The sequence below is a fragment of the Narcine bancroftii genome, chromosome 3 (assembly GCF_036971445.1).
Source record: "Narcine bancroftii isolate sNarBan1 chromosome 3, sNarBan1.hap1, whole genome shotgun sequence".
Taxonomy (NCBI): domain Eukaryota; kingdom Metazoa; phylum Chordata; class Chondrichthyes; order Torpediniformes; family Narcinidae; genus Narcine; species Narcine bancroftii.
Window position 1 is genome coordinate 232131855 of NC_091471.1, and position 15803 is coordinate 232147657.

Sequence of the window (15803 nt, forward strand, 5' to 3'; positions counted from 1 at the left end):
TCCCGAGTCCGCTGCCCATCCCCTTACCTTGACCTCCTCTTCCTTCCCATCTCTCCCTCCTCCTCCCCCTCTCTTATCCCATTGCTCTAATCATTATAGACCCACGACCAAGTGGCCAGGCACAATCCCAATCTACAAGTTTGCCAATGACACCACAGCAGAATCACAAACAGCAATGAAAAAGCATACAGGAAGGAGAGAGACCAGCTCGTTGAATGGGGTCACAACAACAGAACCAAGGAGATGATGGTTGACTTCAGGAGGGAGTCAGGGAAACATGACCCAGTCCTCTCCAAGGGTTCAGTAGTGGAGAGGGTCAAGAACTTCAAATTCCCTGGGTGTCGACATCTCCGAGGATCTGTCCTGGAGTCTGCATGTCGATGCCATCACAAAGAAGGCTCACCAGCGGCTGTACTTTGTGAGGTGTCTGAGGAGATTTGGTCTGTCACTGAAGACTCTTGTAAACCTCCACAGGAGGACTGTGGAGAGCATTCTGGCTGGTTGCATCACTGCCTAGTACGGAGGCACCAACTCTCAGGACAAGAATAAACTCCAGAGGGTTGTTAACTCGGTCTGCGACATCATGGGCACCAGACTTCACCCCATCAAGGATGTCGACATGAGGCAGGGTCTTAAAATAGCAGCCTCTCTCCTCAAAGACCCCTCCACCCAGGCCAGGCCCTCTTCACCCTGCTACCATCAGGGAAAAGGTCCAGGAGCCTGAAGAGGAGCTACTCAGTGGCACAAGGACGGCTCCGCCGTCAGATTCTTGAATGGACAGTGAACCACAGACACTGCCTGACTTTTCGAGCTCCATTTTATTTGTGGTGTAAGGTGGTTGATATGAATGTTTACCCTGTGACAATGCCACAAAACAACAAATTTCACGACTGGTTCACGACAATAAATTCTGATTCAGTATCTCTCCCCTTCCCCCTCCTCTTCCCAACCCACTTCCCTCACACTCAACTCCCCCTCCCAATCTCCCACACCATATCTCCCTCCCACCTTCCTTCTGTTTCCACCCCTCTGTTTGCACCACTTTGCACCCCTCTGTTTCAACCCGTCTGTTTTGACCCTGCAGTTTTCACCCCTCCCTTTTGAACCTTCTGTTTCAACCACTTTTTTTCAACGACTGTGTTTTGATCCCTCTCTTTCAACCCCTCTGGTTTGCATCCTCTGTTTGCACCCCTATGATTTGACCCGTCTGTTTCAACTCCTCTGATCTGACGCCTCTCTCTCTCTCTCTCCCCTCCCTCCCTTTCCTCTTCCCCTCCCCGTCCCCCTCATTCTTCCCTACCCTTCCTCCCCTCCCCTGACCCCTTCCTCTCCCTCCTCCTTCTTCCCTACCTTCCATCCCCCTCTCCTTTTCTGACTCTTCCCCCCTTCTTCCCTACCCTCTCTCACCCTTCCCCTCTCTCTCCTCTTTCCAGACCACTTCCCCCTTCTTCTTCCCTACCCTACCTCCCCATCCTTCCCTCCCCTTCTTCTTCCCCTCCCTCCCCTTCAATGTACCCCACCCGCTCCAAGCTCGCTCCCACCCTCCCTCCATCTGCCACTCACCATTCAACGCACAGCCTTCTGATTGGATAGACTCTACATCAATCATTGTTTAGCTGGTGAGCCTTAAACAATAGGATTACCGCATAGTTGTCAGAGGCGGGATATCGGAAACTGGCCGCCCCGCAAGTGGCCGCTCGGCCGTCAATCAGGAAAGAAAAAGGTGGTAGGTCCTCCAAAAGCCAGACCTCTGATTGGTCGGATACTGAACACGCTCCGAATCACGCAGTAATTGGTTGAAAGGCAGATGGCGGGTGATGACAACATCAGTCAAAGGGAGCGGGAAGGCTGATTGGCTCTGCATTAATAGGCGGGATCATAAGATTGATTGGACGTTCGTCAGGGCACGTGTCTCCTCTTGTGTGGGAGATGGCGCCTATGTCGAATCGGGCTGTCAATCAGGGCGGGAGAATGTTTGATTGGACTCGCGGACGGGCAGCGATTGAAGTGGATTGGTGAAAGAGGCTGTCAGTCAGGGATGGGCAATTGTCTCCGACGAGAGGTGGCGGGAGCAGGGGAGAACATCGGACGATGATTCGTCTTTATGTTGTGACTGGCAGGCCGATTAGAGGGCGGGATGGGTGAGGCAGACGATGAATGGCTAGCTCTCCTGCCAGTCAGAGGTCAAGCGGAGATAAGCGGTTGGTCGGATCCCAGAAGAGGGGCGGCAGCGGAACGTTTATTGGCCAAATGGTCAATGACGAGGGAGCGGATCGGTCAGGACAAATCGCTGCGCATGATTGGACGAAACCGAAAGGAGGGGTGGGAACGGCATGTTGATTGGCTGAAGAGGGTTCATGCGAACCGTCAATCAACCGTCCGTGTGTGATTAGTCAGGCCCGTTCGGGAAAGGCGGGACCGCGTCGTTGTTTGCGCAGAGCCGATTAGTTGAATCGGACGCCAGCCTTGAGCCAGCGCGCTAACGATTGGCTGCAATGTCTGTCATTCAGAGCGAGGGAGGCAGGGATAAGAAATGAGCATGCCAATTGGCCAGGTGGATTGCCAGTCAGAGGTGGTGGGTGGGATATTCACGTCGAATGGTTAGGAGCGCTTCGATTCGTCCGGAGGGCTGACAGTCTGATGAAGTGGGGTTGATACTCACTGCGATTGGTCTGACGGTTTGTCAGTCAGAGGAACCGGTGAGAATGCGCGGTGATTGGCTGGGCGGGATGTCAGTTAGGGGGCGGGGGAGGGGGCGGCGGTTTCCGGCCAGCGGTCGACGCCAACGGAGGGAGTGAGCAGGCGGGCGGGCAGCGCAACTGCGAGGCCGAGGCTTCGGGCCTAGAGACAAGGCCGCACGGCATGGAGGGCGGGCTGGGGGCGCAGGCCCGGGGCAGGGCTAGGTGAGCGGCCTGCGGGGCTGGGGGGGTGAGCTCGAGGGCGGGGGGTCAACACTGAGGTGTGGGGGTATCAACAGGGGGGTGAAGGGTCAACAGGGGGTGAAAGGTTAAAAGAAGGGATGGGGGTCAGCTGGGGTGAAGAGGCAGCACTGGGGGGGTCATTGGGGTGGAATGAAGGATCAACAGGGGATGGTGTCAGGGGAGGAGAAGGGTCAACACGGGTTGGTGGTCAGTGAGAGTGAAAGGTTAACAGGGGGTTAAGGATCAACAGGGAGTTGGAGTCAGGAGAGTAAAGGGGAAATGGGGTGAAAGGTCAACACTGGGGGGGTCTACAGGGGGTGAAGGGTCAACATTGGGGGTTTATTGGGGTGAGTGAAGGATCATCAGAGGGGTGTGGGTCAGGGGGCCAGAAGGGTCAATGGGTGGTCAGCTGGGAGGTGAAGGGTCATCACTGGGGTTGAAGGGTCAAGAGAAGGGATGAAAGGTCAGTGGGGGTTGGGCGTCAGGGAGGTGAAGGGGCAGTAGGGGTGAAAGGTCAACACTCGGGTGTTCAGTAGAGGTGAACAGTCAATGTGGATGGAGGAAAGCAGGGTTGACGGGTCAGTGAGGGGTGGGGTGTCAGGCGGGAGTGAAGGGTCAACAGAGGGGGTGGGGGTCAGTGGGAGTGAAGGGTCAACACGGGGGGGAAGCAGAGGTGAAGGGTTAATAATGGGAGGCAGTGGGAGGTGGGTATCAGCAGGGGGAAAGACCATCAGAAGGGCTCAACAGTAGCTTAGGGTCAATGGAAGGTGAAAGGTCAACTTAGGGTGTTACCTGGGGTTAGGGGTCAACCTGGGATGAAAAGGCAACAGAGGTGGTGGGGGATCAATAGAGGGGGTGGTGGTCACAAGGAAGTTGAAATGTCAACAGTGTGGTTGAGGGTCAAAAAATGGTTGAAAGGTGAATAGAGGGGATGATGGGTCAACATTGGGGTGAGGGATCAATAGAGGAGCTGAGAGGACAACAGAAGAGGTGAGGGGTCAATCATGGGTGTGGGAGGTCCACACTGGGAATGATGAGGGGTCAGTGGAGGACTGAGGGATCACAGCAGCGTCAGAGTCAACATTGGAGAGGGAAAGCATCAAGGAGAGAAGGTTTCAACAGGGCAAGAGGTCACTGAAGGGGGTGAGATTCAGGGGTGAGAAAAGTCACTGTAGGGGGTGGCAGTTTATGTAGGGATGTGACAGGTTAATGGCAGTTAAGGGGTTAACACCAGGTGAGTAATCCTCTCTGCTTATCTTCCCTCCCCCTCTCTCCCTCTTTCCCCCTCTCTCTCCCACCACAGTTGACGTGCCTGTTCACCCCTCCACCTCCACCCCCCACCCCATGAACGGTTCGCTAAGCTCCCCGGGGGAGCCGGATGCTCCCCCTTCACCCCCCTCCCCCTCCCCGCCGCCACCAGCTGCCCCCCAGCCGGGGGCCTGGCAGGAGTTCTGTGAGCTGCAGGCGCAGGCGGCGGCGGCGGACTTCGCCCGCCGCTGCCGCCAGTTCCTGTCGCAGCAGCAGCAGCTGCAGCGCCCAGGCTCCCGGCCACCCGCGGGCGAGGCTGCCCTCTCCCGCCACTTTGTCCGCCACTTTGTCCGCTGCTTTCACCGTGAGCTGCGCCCTGGCTCGCCGCCGCTCTCCCGCAGCTCCGAGGACTTGGTTGCCCCCCCTTCCTCTTCCTCCTCCCCTCCCTCTGCCCGCCCACCCGCCCCCAAGGCCCGGCTGCGCAAACGCTTCTCCCTACGCAGCGTGGGCCGCTCGGTGCGGGGCAGCGTCCGGGGCATCCTGCAGTGGGGGGGCTCCAGCTCAGACGCCCAGGCGCCAGAGCGGTGGGCCCAGCGCTTTGAGAGGCTGCGGCTGGCCAGGGGGCCCCCTCCCCCTCCGCCCCCTCCCCAACCAGCAGCCCCCGCTGCCCCCCAGCCTGACGAGTCCCGTGGGGTGAGACGCTCGGGGCTCCTGCAATATGTGGTGGCTGACGACAGCACCAGCAGCCGACCACGCTGGAGCAAGTGCCGGCTGGTGCTGAGGCGCGGCTCGGACGGGGACGGACACCAGCTGGAATTCTACGTCCCCCCCAAGGCAAGTAGGGGTGGTGGGGGGGAGGGATGTGGCAGGACACAGAGCCCCCGTGTGTGATGGAGGGAGGGCATCACAGATCGGGTCTGATCCAGGGGTTCGGGGGGGGGGGTGCATATATATATATATATATATATATAATAACAGATCCCTGGGAGTGGGTCACAGGCTGGGATCTGGTTCGGGGGGTATATGTATAGAATAATAGATCCCTGGGAGTGGGTCACAGGCTGGGATCTAGTTCAGGGGTTGGGGGGGCTATATGTAGTATGACAGATTCCTGGGAGTGGGTCACAGGCTGGGATCTGATCTAGGGGTTCAGGGGTTTATATATAGAATAAGAGATCCCTGGAGTGAGTCACGGGCCGGGAGGTAAACTCATCCTGGTCTCTCTGCTGCACAGGCCACAAAACCTCGTGTCAGTGTTCTGTGTTCTTCTATTGTGGATGTGAGGACGAGTACTTCTCTTGAGATGCCAGACAAAGAGAACACTTTTGTTTTAAAGGTAAGAAAATAAGATCAGTATCTGATCTCGGGAGTGTATGACGGGATGGGGGGAGAGGGATCTTCACTCTGTGTCCCACCCTTGGGTTGTGTGACAGGACAGGGGGGAGAGGGAGCTTTGCCCTGTGTCCCACCCGAGAGTGTGTGATGGGATGGGTGGAAAGGGAGCTTCCCTGTCCAAGATGGAGTGTACAACCCGTGGTTCCCAGTGATCTTGAAACTCCTCCATGGTTCCTGTTGACACCACATGTACCCGTTGTAAGGATACCCGGGAACGAACCTATCCCCGATAAATGGCCACGCGTTATTGAAGGAGAAGCCTTGAGCCACTAGCTTCCAGGACCCACGGATGGAGTGTTTGGCCAGGCCCAGGATTAAGGTGACCAGGATGTACCCCTTGTTGAGCCTTCTGGGTCTTAACACCTCCCTCTGCAATTGCATTCTCAACTTGAGACCTCAGGCAATCTGGATCGGTAACAGTACCTCCAAGACCATCACACTGAGCCCCCGCAGGGCTGTGTGCTTCATCCACTGCTGTTCACTCTGGGTGCAGCTAAATACAGCTCGAACCACATCATCGGGTTCGCTGATGATCCGACCGTGTTGGGCCTGAGCAGTAGGAGTGAGTAGTCAGCGAACAGAGGTGAGGGGCAGTTGCTAACAGACAGTGGCAGAGCCACCAACCTGCGTCTGAACTTTAATAAGACGAGAGAGATGCTTGTCGACCTCAGGAGGGCCGGGGTGGGGGGGCTTCGCTCCACTCACCATTGATAGCTCCACTGCTGACGTCGAGGACCAAATTCTTTGGTGTGTACTTGGCGGAGAATCTCAGCTGGTCCCTTGACTCCCGCTCCATTGCCAAGAAAGCCCATCTCCCATCCTCCTTCCTTACTACATTCTACAGAGGATGTATTGCGAGCATCCTGTGTAACTGCATCACCACCTGTTTGGAAGCTTGGACTGCAAGGCCCAGCAGGGGAGAGTGAAGTCGGCGGAAAAGATTGTTGGGGGCTCTCTTCCTCCCGTGACAGATGTCGAGGATGTTTAATGCAGGTGGAAAGCAATAAGCATTAGGAAGGACTCCACACCCCTCATGTAAACTGTTCTCCCTTCTGCCATCTGGTAGGAAGTACAGTAGCACTCAGGCCTGTATGTCCAGATTGGGCACCCCAAGGAAGCCTGACCAGCATCCCAACTGGGGCGGCAACCTTCGCTTCCAGGTCCTGCCAGTTTGCCAGCCAGGTCTCCCTGGTGGGACTCCCTGGTAGGTAGAGGAGATGGGTGGTGCTCCACGTGAATGGTTTCCTCTCCTCCGGCAGGGAGTCTGCCCGCCACTAATCTGCCAAAAGTCCGGAATATTGAGCCCAGTTGATCCTGGCAGAGGACGGAACAGAGAAGACATGCTGGGACTCCTGCATCCTCCACAGGTCAACTGGGGTCGGTCACCGTGAGGAGCACGTCATCAGCACAGGCAAGAGGATGACTTCCGTGTCCAGCTCACGTAGAGCCATCCCCGTCAACCTCCTCTGAAGCCTCAGGAAAGGCTCCATGCAAATGATGTACAACTGGCCAGACGAGCGCTGCCCCTGATGTACTACTCTGTGGAAGGGAACGGGGGGAGTCAAGGATCCGTTCACTTTGTTGAGGCACTGTGTGGCAATCCGGGCTGCAAAGTGTGGTCTGATCCCAAATGCCTGCAGGGTACCCACTAAGAAGATGTGATCAACCCTGTCAAATGCCTTCTCCTGATCCAGGGAGAAAAAGGCTGCTGGAAAACCAGTCTTTTGGGGCAGGTGGATCAGGTCCCAGACCAGATGGACTGGTCTGGGACAGTGTACGACTGGTCAGGGTGGACCACCTGGCCCAGCACAGAGCCCAGATGGTAGTCCATGTGCGGGAGAGAGAGCGGCTGCCAATTCTTCAACGGGCGGTGGGCACCCTCCTTCTCAGCAGCAGGACCACGATGGCTCTCTGCCACGAGAGGTGCACTTCTCCAGTGGTGAGACTCTCACCCATGACACGTCATAGTCCTCACCCAGGGCACCCCAGAACGCCTGGAGGAACTCTACGGTCAGGGTGTCCAAGCCGGGGGACTTGCTGTCCCAGAGCTGGTGCAGGACCAGGGACAGCTCAACCGGTGTCAGGCATTCAATTGTCTCTGCATCAACCACCGGCAAGACCCTCCCACAGGATTCTGGACGCATCCCCATCGGACGGTGAGAACAAGTGGACTTGTGATGGAGGAGCCTCTGTCAGACAACAGAATCAAAATCTATTGTCAGGAACAAGTCATGAAATTCGGTGTTTTCCGGCAACATCACAGAAAGCATTCATATTACATCTTACAACAATAAATAAAAACAGTGCACGAAAAGTCAGGCAGTGTCTGTGGTTCATTGATCGTCCAGGAATATGGTGGCGGAGGGAGAGAAGCCGTCCTTGGGCTGCTGAGTCTTCAGGCTCCTGGACCTTTCCCCCGATGGTAGCAGAATGAAGAGGGCCTGGTCTGGGTGGTGGGGTCTTTGAAGAGGCTGCTTCATGTTGATGTCCTCGATGGAGTTAAGTTTGGTGCCTGTGAGGTTGCAGGTTGAGTTCACAACCCTGTGGGGTTTATTCTTGTCCTGAGAGTTGGCCCCTCCAGGCAGTGATGCAACTGGCCAGAATGCTCTCTTCGTACTGTTACAAGTCCAAAGGACCCCAAAATCCAGCAGCAATAGACATTCAAGACAAATATATACTTAAACAAAAGTTGTTTTGAATTAACTTTAAACATGAAAACAGAATCAAACATTAAGTTATCTCTATTAACTTAACTAACCCAAATTAACCCCCCTTCTAAATCTAAGTGCATGTGTATGTAATGTGTGTGTAAATTTAAGAAAAGTACTTTGGTTCACAGTTCAATCTCACTTCTCCTTCTTCCAAGTTCTCTGGTTGCAGGCAATTCTTGTACTGTGCACAGAATTTAACATGCATAAAGTTCACCAGGCTTTGGTGCTTGTAAGGTAAATGTTTACCACTCAGGAAGGTTCTTTGTAGGTTTGCAGAGAGAGATTTGTTGTTCCAGGATTTCCACAACTGAGGTACCACCATTAGTCACCTCAATGTCTTGCTGATGAAACCTGCCCCATCAGGGTTCTCCAGATGATAACCTCTTTCTTTCAGGCTACCACAGAGTCCCTTTCTGTTCCTATTATTCCAAGAGAAACATCAGACAGATAGCACTTCCAGCCATCCACTGCACTGGAGTTTTCTGTTTCAATTCCAACAAGCTTCCTACTTGCTTCAGCTGTGACTGTGACTGTCTTTCAGTGTCACACACACACTGGCTGAGAGAATTTGTTTCACCCTTCTCTTTCTCTCTGTCCAACTGCCAGAAAGCCCATGTGACTCTCTCACTTGCCACAAAAGCCCCACCTTCTCCAGCAAATAGGAGTTAGTCTTTTGCTCCCATCTGTTGTTTTAGGTAAACAAACTTCTCAGGAGTGACCTTTCTGTGCACTTTGCAGAAAGGTCAGAAGCCTTGTAAAAATGTTCAACACAGAAGACCTGTCTCCAGTCGATTCATTTGATGACACCATTTCAATTAGCAGCTACTTGTGGAATGTGCATAGCATTCTCCATAGTTTCTGTAATGTTACTGAATATGAATTCTTCAATATTTCAAATAAGATCTGTTTTAAAATGTGTGTATGTATATAACCTACTTTAATTTTACTAAATTATCTCCCAAATATTCCATTGCAGTAGAAATTTGCGAGAGTCTTCGGTGACAGGCCAAATCTCCTTAGACACCTCACAAAGTATAGCCGCTGACGAGCCTTCTTCATGATTGCATCGACGTAGACAGATCCTCGAAGATGTTGACCCTCTCTGCGACTGAGCCCTTGATGAGGACTGAGTTGTGTTCCCCTGACTTCTTTCCAACACCTCCCCCATCTGCTTCCGTATTCCCCGGCTCTTCTCCAGTGTGCCCTCTGGTACTCCTGCTGCAGGAGTGGGTCCCTGTGGTCAGAGCAAGATGAGACCCCCCCCCCCCAAGTCAAGCACCTCTCTCAAGCCGCCTGATTTCGGAGTTCTGGCCCTTGGTCAACCCCCATCCACCCAAAGTTCTCCTGACAAAGCCAGCGAATGCAGGGCCTCCCCCATGTCCTGCTGCCTATTCCGATTGGCCCTGAACTCCCTGAACGAGTTCCGGAATCGGTCGTCCTCCAGCAGCCGGCTGTTAAAGTGCCAGTACGTGGACCACCGGACAGAGTGAACTCTGCTCAGACAAGATGATGGTCCAAGAAACAACACCGGCCGCCTGGAGGTCGCCGACACCCAGGAGACATAAGCCCCAGAAAAATACAGGCAGTGAATGTGAGAGCCGCCTCAAGATGGCACTGGTGTCAACGTGAAGATCTCGCCAGATGTCCACTGAGTCGAGCCCACAAGCTGCTTCAGAATGTGGACGAACAGAGGGTGCAAATCCATACATCCCTCAAGGTCGTTGCACAGGTTGATAGGATGAGGCAATAAAGAGGGGTGCAGGAGGGAGATGGATCAGCTCATTGAAATGGGGTAACACCAACAACCTTGCGCTCAGCATCAGCAAAACCAAGGAGATGATGGTGGACTTCAGGAGAGAGTTGGGGAAACACAACCCAGTCCTCATTGAGGGCTCAGTCGCAGAAGGGGTCAAGAATGTCAAATTCCTGGGGGTCAACATCCCTGATGATCTGTCCGGGAGCCTCCACATTGATGCCATCACGAAGAAGGTTCACCAGCGGCTGTAGTCTGTGAGGAATTTGAGGAGATTCAGTCCGTCACCAAAGAATCTCGTAAACTTCTCCAGGTGGACCGTGGAGAGCATTCTGACCGATTGCATCACTGCCCGGTACAGAGGTGCCAACACTCAGGGCAAGAATAAACTCCAGAGGGTTGTGAACTCAACTGGGACATCATGGGCACCAGACCTCACTCCGTCAAGGATATCAACGTGAGGCGTGGTCACCGCCCCAGCAGGTCGTCACCTCCGCTTCTCCCTCTCAGACGGGGTGTGATTTTCCCATCTTCCAGTGCCCCAGGAGCCTGCAGCTCCTTGTGGCTTTTGCTGATGAATAGACACCGCCGCCTTGGGCACAGACCCGTTATTGGAGTGCAAATAATCTAGGTTTATATGTCTAAGTAGAGGTACAAAACCACTCCTCCATCTTTTTAACCTCACATTACCGTTCAAGAGAATTATTTGAACTTGTGAAGAAATGTACATTTTTGCCCAAAACCGACAAACTCTGCTCTGGTAACGCTGTGATCCTTTGTCTGGAGCACTGGAAAAATCACAGGTATATAACACGGTAGAAGTGAGGCAAGTTTTGGTTTGTGTGGGAAGGAAGATTCCCGCATCTTCTCAGAGGCACATTCATTTGATCACTGTAGGGATGCTGTAGGCCAAAGCCTTTTGCTGCTTGGTCATAAATTACTCTACCAATGATGCTTAATTGCTCACGCATCCAACATACATCTTCTGGGACATCAGGAAGCCACTCCAGTAATCTTAAACCCCCGTCGGCTCCCTCAATGGGCCGTTCAAAGCCCGTGCGGAGCCAACGGCAGGCGGCCGGACAGTTGAACCCTGTGGGAGCACCGCATCTCCACTCCCCGCGGGCCCATGCCAGCGCTGCTGCCACAGCGGCTCCGGCAGCCCCGCCTTCTTCAATCGAGAAGCCCCTGTGTAAACCAGGAACTGCTCATACACCAGCAGCACATCTGGATCAAGTCCCAGGTGGAGATATTTCCAGATGGAAAGGGGAAAATGTTCATTGCTCTCGCAGTTCTCTCTGATCTTGCTGGTTATCTTGCAGCTGCGGGTCCCACAAAGAGCTGGAAACTGTCATTTACATGTTCCGGCTGTTCAAGCGGCAAGACGCTTGTTGACTTCATGTGGGCTCGGTGGGGGTGGGATCCACACTCTGCTGTCCATTGACGGCTCCACCGTTGAGGTCTTCAAGAGGACCAAGCTCCTCGGAGTGCACTTGGCTGAGAGTCTCACCTGGCCCCTTAACGCCAGCTCCATCACCAAGAAAGCCCAGCAAAGGCTGAGGAAAGTCCACCTCCCACCCTCCACCCTCACTACATTCTACAGAGGATGTATCGCAAGCATCCTGTGAAACTGCATCACCGCCCAGTTTGGAGGCTGGCCCCCTCGAACCACAAGGCCCAGCAGAGGAGAGTGGTTGGCAGGAAAGATCCTTGAGGGCGTCTCTTCCTCCTGTGCCGGACGTCGAGGACGCTCGATGCAGGCGAAAGGGAATAAACATTGGGAAGGACTTTACGCCCCCCTCGCGTCAGGCGTTCTCCATCAGCCACCTGATAAACTCAGGTCCTCGTGACCAGATTGGGCAACAGTTCCCCCCACCCCAAACCAACAGGCTCCTGAATTCCCAGAACATACGTGGACAGGGCACCGTGGACTTTTACTGCATATGTCTTAATAACCTCTATTCTAACTTCTATTTGTATAAATCTGCTCCGTGGTCCTGGAGAAATGCGATCTCGGTCTCACCGTGTGAGCATGAGATGAACGATAAATAAAGGTGACGCGGCTCCTCTGGTGTTGTTGAGGTAGTTGTTAAATCTCCCATGCCCGACGACCCTAATTGGGGAGATGCCAGCTACTCATAGTAGGCACTGTTTGGTGGTTTTTCTCAAAGTGGGTATAGAAGCTGTTCAGCTCATCAGGTAGTGAAGCATCGCAGCCATGGCTGGCAGCTCTGTTTTCTAGCTCCTTTGCTTTGGAGACGGCCTTCCGCAGGCCATCTTGTAAAGATCCTGATCCCCGTCCTTTAGCACCCTTGTTCTTGCCCTCAGCTGGTTTGCGAATTCTCTGATTTATCCGGGGCTTCTTGCTGGGGAACACACGTGGGCACGCACTCGTCCACACAGGACCTGATGAAATTGGTGACTATGATGTTAATCGAAGCAAAGGTTGAATGTGCCTCCCATTAAATTGGAAAAAAACCCAGCCTCCTGGCGATATCCCAGTCACTACAGTGAGAACCTGCGTAGTTTAGCAGCCGCCACAACAACAATCCAAGCCGGTGGTAGACCTTGAATTAAAGTCTCTGCACAGAAACAGTCACTCACAGAGGTGCTCAGGAATCCTGCCGCATCTCTTCCAATGTTGGAAAGTAACTTTATACCTCCTTTTGCTTTCAGTTTCTCCTAGCTTGATATGATGAGCTCCTCTCTGTGTCCCACCCTGGGAGGGTGTAGCAGGACGGGGGGGGGGGGGGGTGGGGAGAGGGAGCTTCACTCTGTGTCCCACCCCGGGAGTGTGTAACGGGACAGGGGGAGAGAGAGCTTCACTCTGTGTCCCACCCCGGGAGTGTGTGGTGGGACAGGGGGAGAGAGAGTGAGCTTCACTCTGTGTCCCACCCCGGGAGTGTGTGACAGGACGGCAGGGAGAGAGAGCTTCACTCTGTGTCCCACCCCGGGATTGTGTGACAGGACGGGGAGGGAGAGGGAGCTTCACTCTGTGTCCCACCCTGGGAGTGTGTGACAGGATGGGTGGAGAGGGAGCTTCCCTCTGTTTAACCCACTTCTTCCCGCTACTTCAGACTGACGATATGACGGACTACATCCTGGAGACTCTCGATGCCCTGCAGATGCGCTCATGGGTTGCGGATATTCAGGAGTGTATGACTGCAGGGTAAGAACAGGGTGGGGAATGTGGGGGATAGTGGGGTGGGTGGATGGGTGGCAGGGTAGGGACCTCCTACTCAGAGGAATTGTCCTGAGAACAGCCCATCCAGGGAACCAAGGCAAGGGCTTGTATCAGGCATCTACTGTTGAAGCCCACTCCCCTCCTGACCCTTCTCCCCTTCCCACTCCCCTCCCCTATTGTCCCATTCCCTACTTCCCTCCCCATCCTCCTCCTCTCCCCTCCCCTTTTCCCCTCTCCTTTCTCCCATTGCCATCTTGCCCTCTCCTCCTGACCCCTCTCCCCTTCCCACTACCTTCCTGACTCCCTTCCCCTATTGTCCCATTCCCTACTCCCCTCCCATCCTCCTCCTCTCCCCTCCCCCTTTTCCCTTCTCTTTTCTCCCCTCGGATTCCTTCCCTCTCCACCCTCCCCTACTCCACCCTCCCCTTCTCCACCCTCCCCTTCTCCACCCTCCCCTTCTCCACCCTCCCCTTCTCCACCCTCCCCTTCTCCACCCTCCCCTTCTCCACCCTCCCCTTCTCCACCCTCCCCTTCTCCACCCTCCCCTTCTCCACCCTCCCCTTCTCCACCCTCCCCTCTCCTCTCTCTCCCTCTCCCTCTCCCTCCACTCTTCCCACTCCCCTCCACCCTCCCTCCACTCTCCTCTCCTTCCTTCCCTTCTCTCTTTCCCTCCCTCCCTACTCCTCCCTCCCCTGTACTCCCTTCCCCTCCACTCTCTCCTCCTATCCTCCCTCCCCTTCTCCTGCCTCCCTCTCTCCTTTCCTCCCCTCCCCACTCTCCTCACCCATGTCCCTAGCAAGGGAGGTATTGAGAAGATCTCAGGGCTGGTGATATTCCCTTTCCCCCTCCCACCCCTGGGTTAGGGTTAGTGGGTGAGGGGTGTGGGGTACTTGGGGGTGAGGACCCGGGGAGAGGGGCCCTGGGAGGAGAGAAGGGCTGGAGGCTGGGGGTGTCTAGTGTGTTGGAGATGGGTGGGTTTGGGGGTGTCCCAGGGGAGAGGAGAAGGGTGGGGTGAGGAGAGGATGAGTCCCAAGGGGGGGAGGGGTCGGAGGCTGAGGTCTGAGAGGGAAGAGAGGTATCTTGGGTGTGGGGGGGGGAATTGGGAGATGAATAGGAGGAGGGAAAGGGGGTGGGCTTAGCGTGGGGTAGGGATGGGTCGTAACACTCTGTTGGACCCTCAGGGAGAGCGAAGACATGATGAACAGTTCGGAGAGTCGGGAACTTCCCCTGATGTCCAGCAACAGTATGGATCACATCTCACAAGGTGCGTCTTCCCCTCTACCCGTCCCACTCCCCATCTCCTTTTTCCCCCTCTTGTCCCCATCTTTCCCTCCCCTCCTCCTCTCCCCCTTTCTCCCCCTCGTCCTCCCCCTTTCTCCCCCTAACTCCTTCCCTCCCCCCCCCTCTGTCCTTACCCTCTCCCTCCCCCACTCTCTCCCCCCTCTTTCTCCCCTTCCCCCCCACTGGGTGCAGTGATCCTCTCTGACCCGACACCCCTCCCACAGGTGCCTACGGTGGGATCTCGGATCGGCCGTCGACCTCCGTGTCGCCGAGCTCTGTCTCCGTCACCCCCACCCGCTTCGGATCGCTGGAGATGTCTCCCCCCGAGCTCCCCCCCCGGGCTCCCATTGAGGAGACGCTGGAGAGGGGGCAATCCCTCCCCACCCAGTTCCCGGACACTCCAGACACCGCAGGTACCCTCCACCCATCTCCTCCCCACTGAGGGGGAGTGAGAAGAGGGGGGAGAGAGAGAGGAGGGGTGGGGAGGGAGAAAGAGAAGAAGGGGAGAGAGGGGGGGCTGAGGAAGAGGGAGAGGGGAGGGAGGGAGATGGAAGAGAGGGAGATGGAAGGGGAGGGGGAGTGAGAGGTGAGGGGAAAAGGGGTGAGAAGGGGAAGAGAGAGGGTTGAGAGGGGGAATGAGGTGGGAGGGAGGGGCAGAGAAGGGAGAAGAGGTGAGTGGGGGAAGAGAGGTGGGGAATGAGGTGAGAGGGAGTAAGAGTGGGGGACAGAATAGGGAGGGAGAGAGGGGTAGGGGAGAGTGAGAGCAGAGAGCAAGGGAGGAGAGAGGGGGATGGTGAAAAGGATGGTAGAGTACGGAGGGGTGGGAGAGAATGGGGAGGACAGGGTTCATAGAAGTAGAGGATAGTAGGGAGGACAAGTGGCAGGGGAGGGAGTGGTTATGTCGGAGGTGAAGGGGAAGGGTGGAGGGGAATGGAGGTCAAGGTGAGGAGTAGGATGGTGAGTGTGGAGATGAGGGAGAGGGGTGTTAGGGAGGGATATGGGGGTGAGCTGAGGTGGGGTGGGACGAGGAGGAACAGGGCCGCGGGATGGGGGATAGGAGGGAGGGCAGGGGGATGGAACAGGGATGGGTGGTGGATGGCGGAGGGAGGAGAGGGTTAGGAGGGAGGGGAGGGTTAGATGGGAGGGGGAGGGTTGGAGAATGTGGGATAGAGGGGTTGTGTAGCTGGGGGATGGGAGGAGTTTTGAAAGGGGTATTGGGGAGGGGGGGGAATTGAAGGGGAGCAGGAGTGGTGGTGGCAATATGGTGGAGGGTGTGGGTGATGCTGGGGAAGAGAGGGCAGGGTGGGGTG

At 55.4% G+C, this 15803-nt stretch overlaps 1 protein-coding gene and 1 long non-coding RNA gene across 5 annotated transcripts in view; one reads left to right on the forward strand and one right to left on the reverse strand.

Annotated features, from left to right (window-relative positions):
• Positions 1–799: 799 nt before the first annotated feature.
• Positions 800–1698, reverse strand: LOC138758268 (uncharacterized). Its single transcript, XR_011354233.1, has 2 exons — positions 1564–1698; positions 800–856 (listed from the first exon to the last, which is right to left on the reverse strand). It is a non-coding gene; the product is annotated as an uncharacterized lncRNA (long non-coding RNA).
• Positions 1699–2752: 1054 nt separating this feature from the next.
• Positions 2753–15803, forward strand: part of LOC138758258 (SH2B adapter protein 1-like) — a 33817-nt gene continuing 20766 nt past the window's right edge. For 2 of the 4 annotated variants that reach the window (XM_069926924.1, XM_069926927.1), the window contains exons 1-6: positions 2754–2903; positions 4225–5003; positions 5404–5505; positions 13106–13197; positions 14394–14476; positions 14718–14906. In XM_069926924.1, the coding sequence (XP_069783025.1) occupies positions 4266–5003; positions 5404–5505; positions 13106–13197; positions 14394–14476; positions 14718–14906 (1204 nt within the window). In that variant the 5' untranslated portion in view covers positions 2754–2903; positions 4225–4265. Of the gene's footprint in view, positions 2904–4224; positions 5004–5403; positions 5506–13105; positions 13198–14393; positions 14477–14717; positions 14907–15803 lie in introns of all 4 variants that reach the window. The other 2 variants (XM_069926925.1, XM_069926926.1) reach the window with 2 other exon arrangements.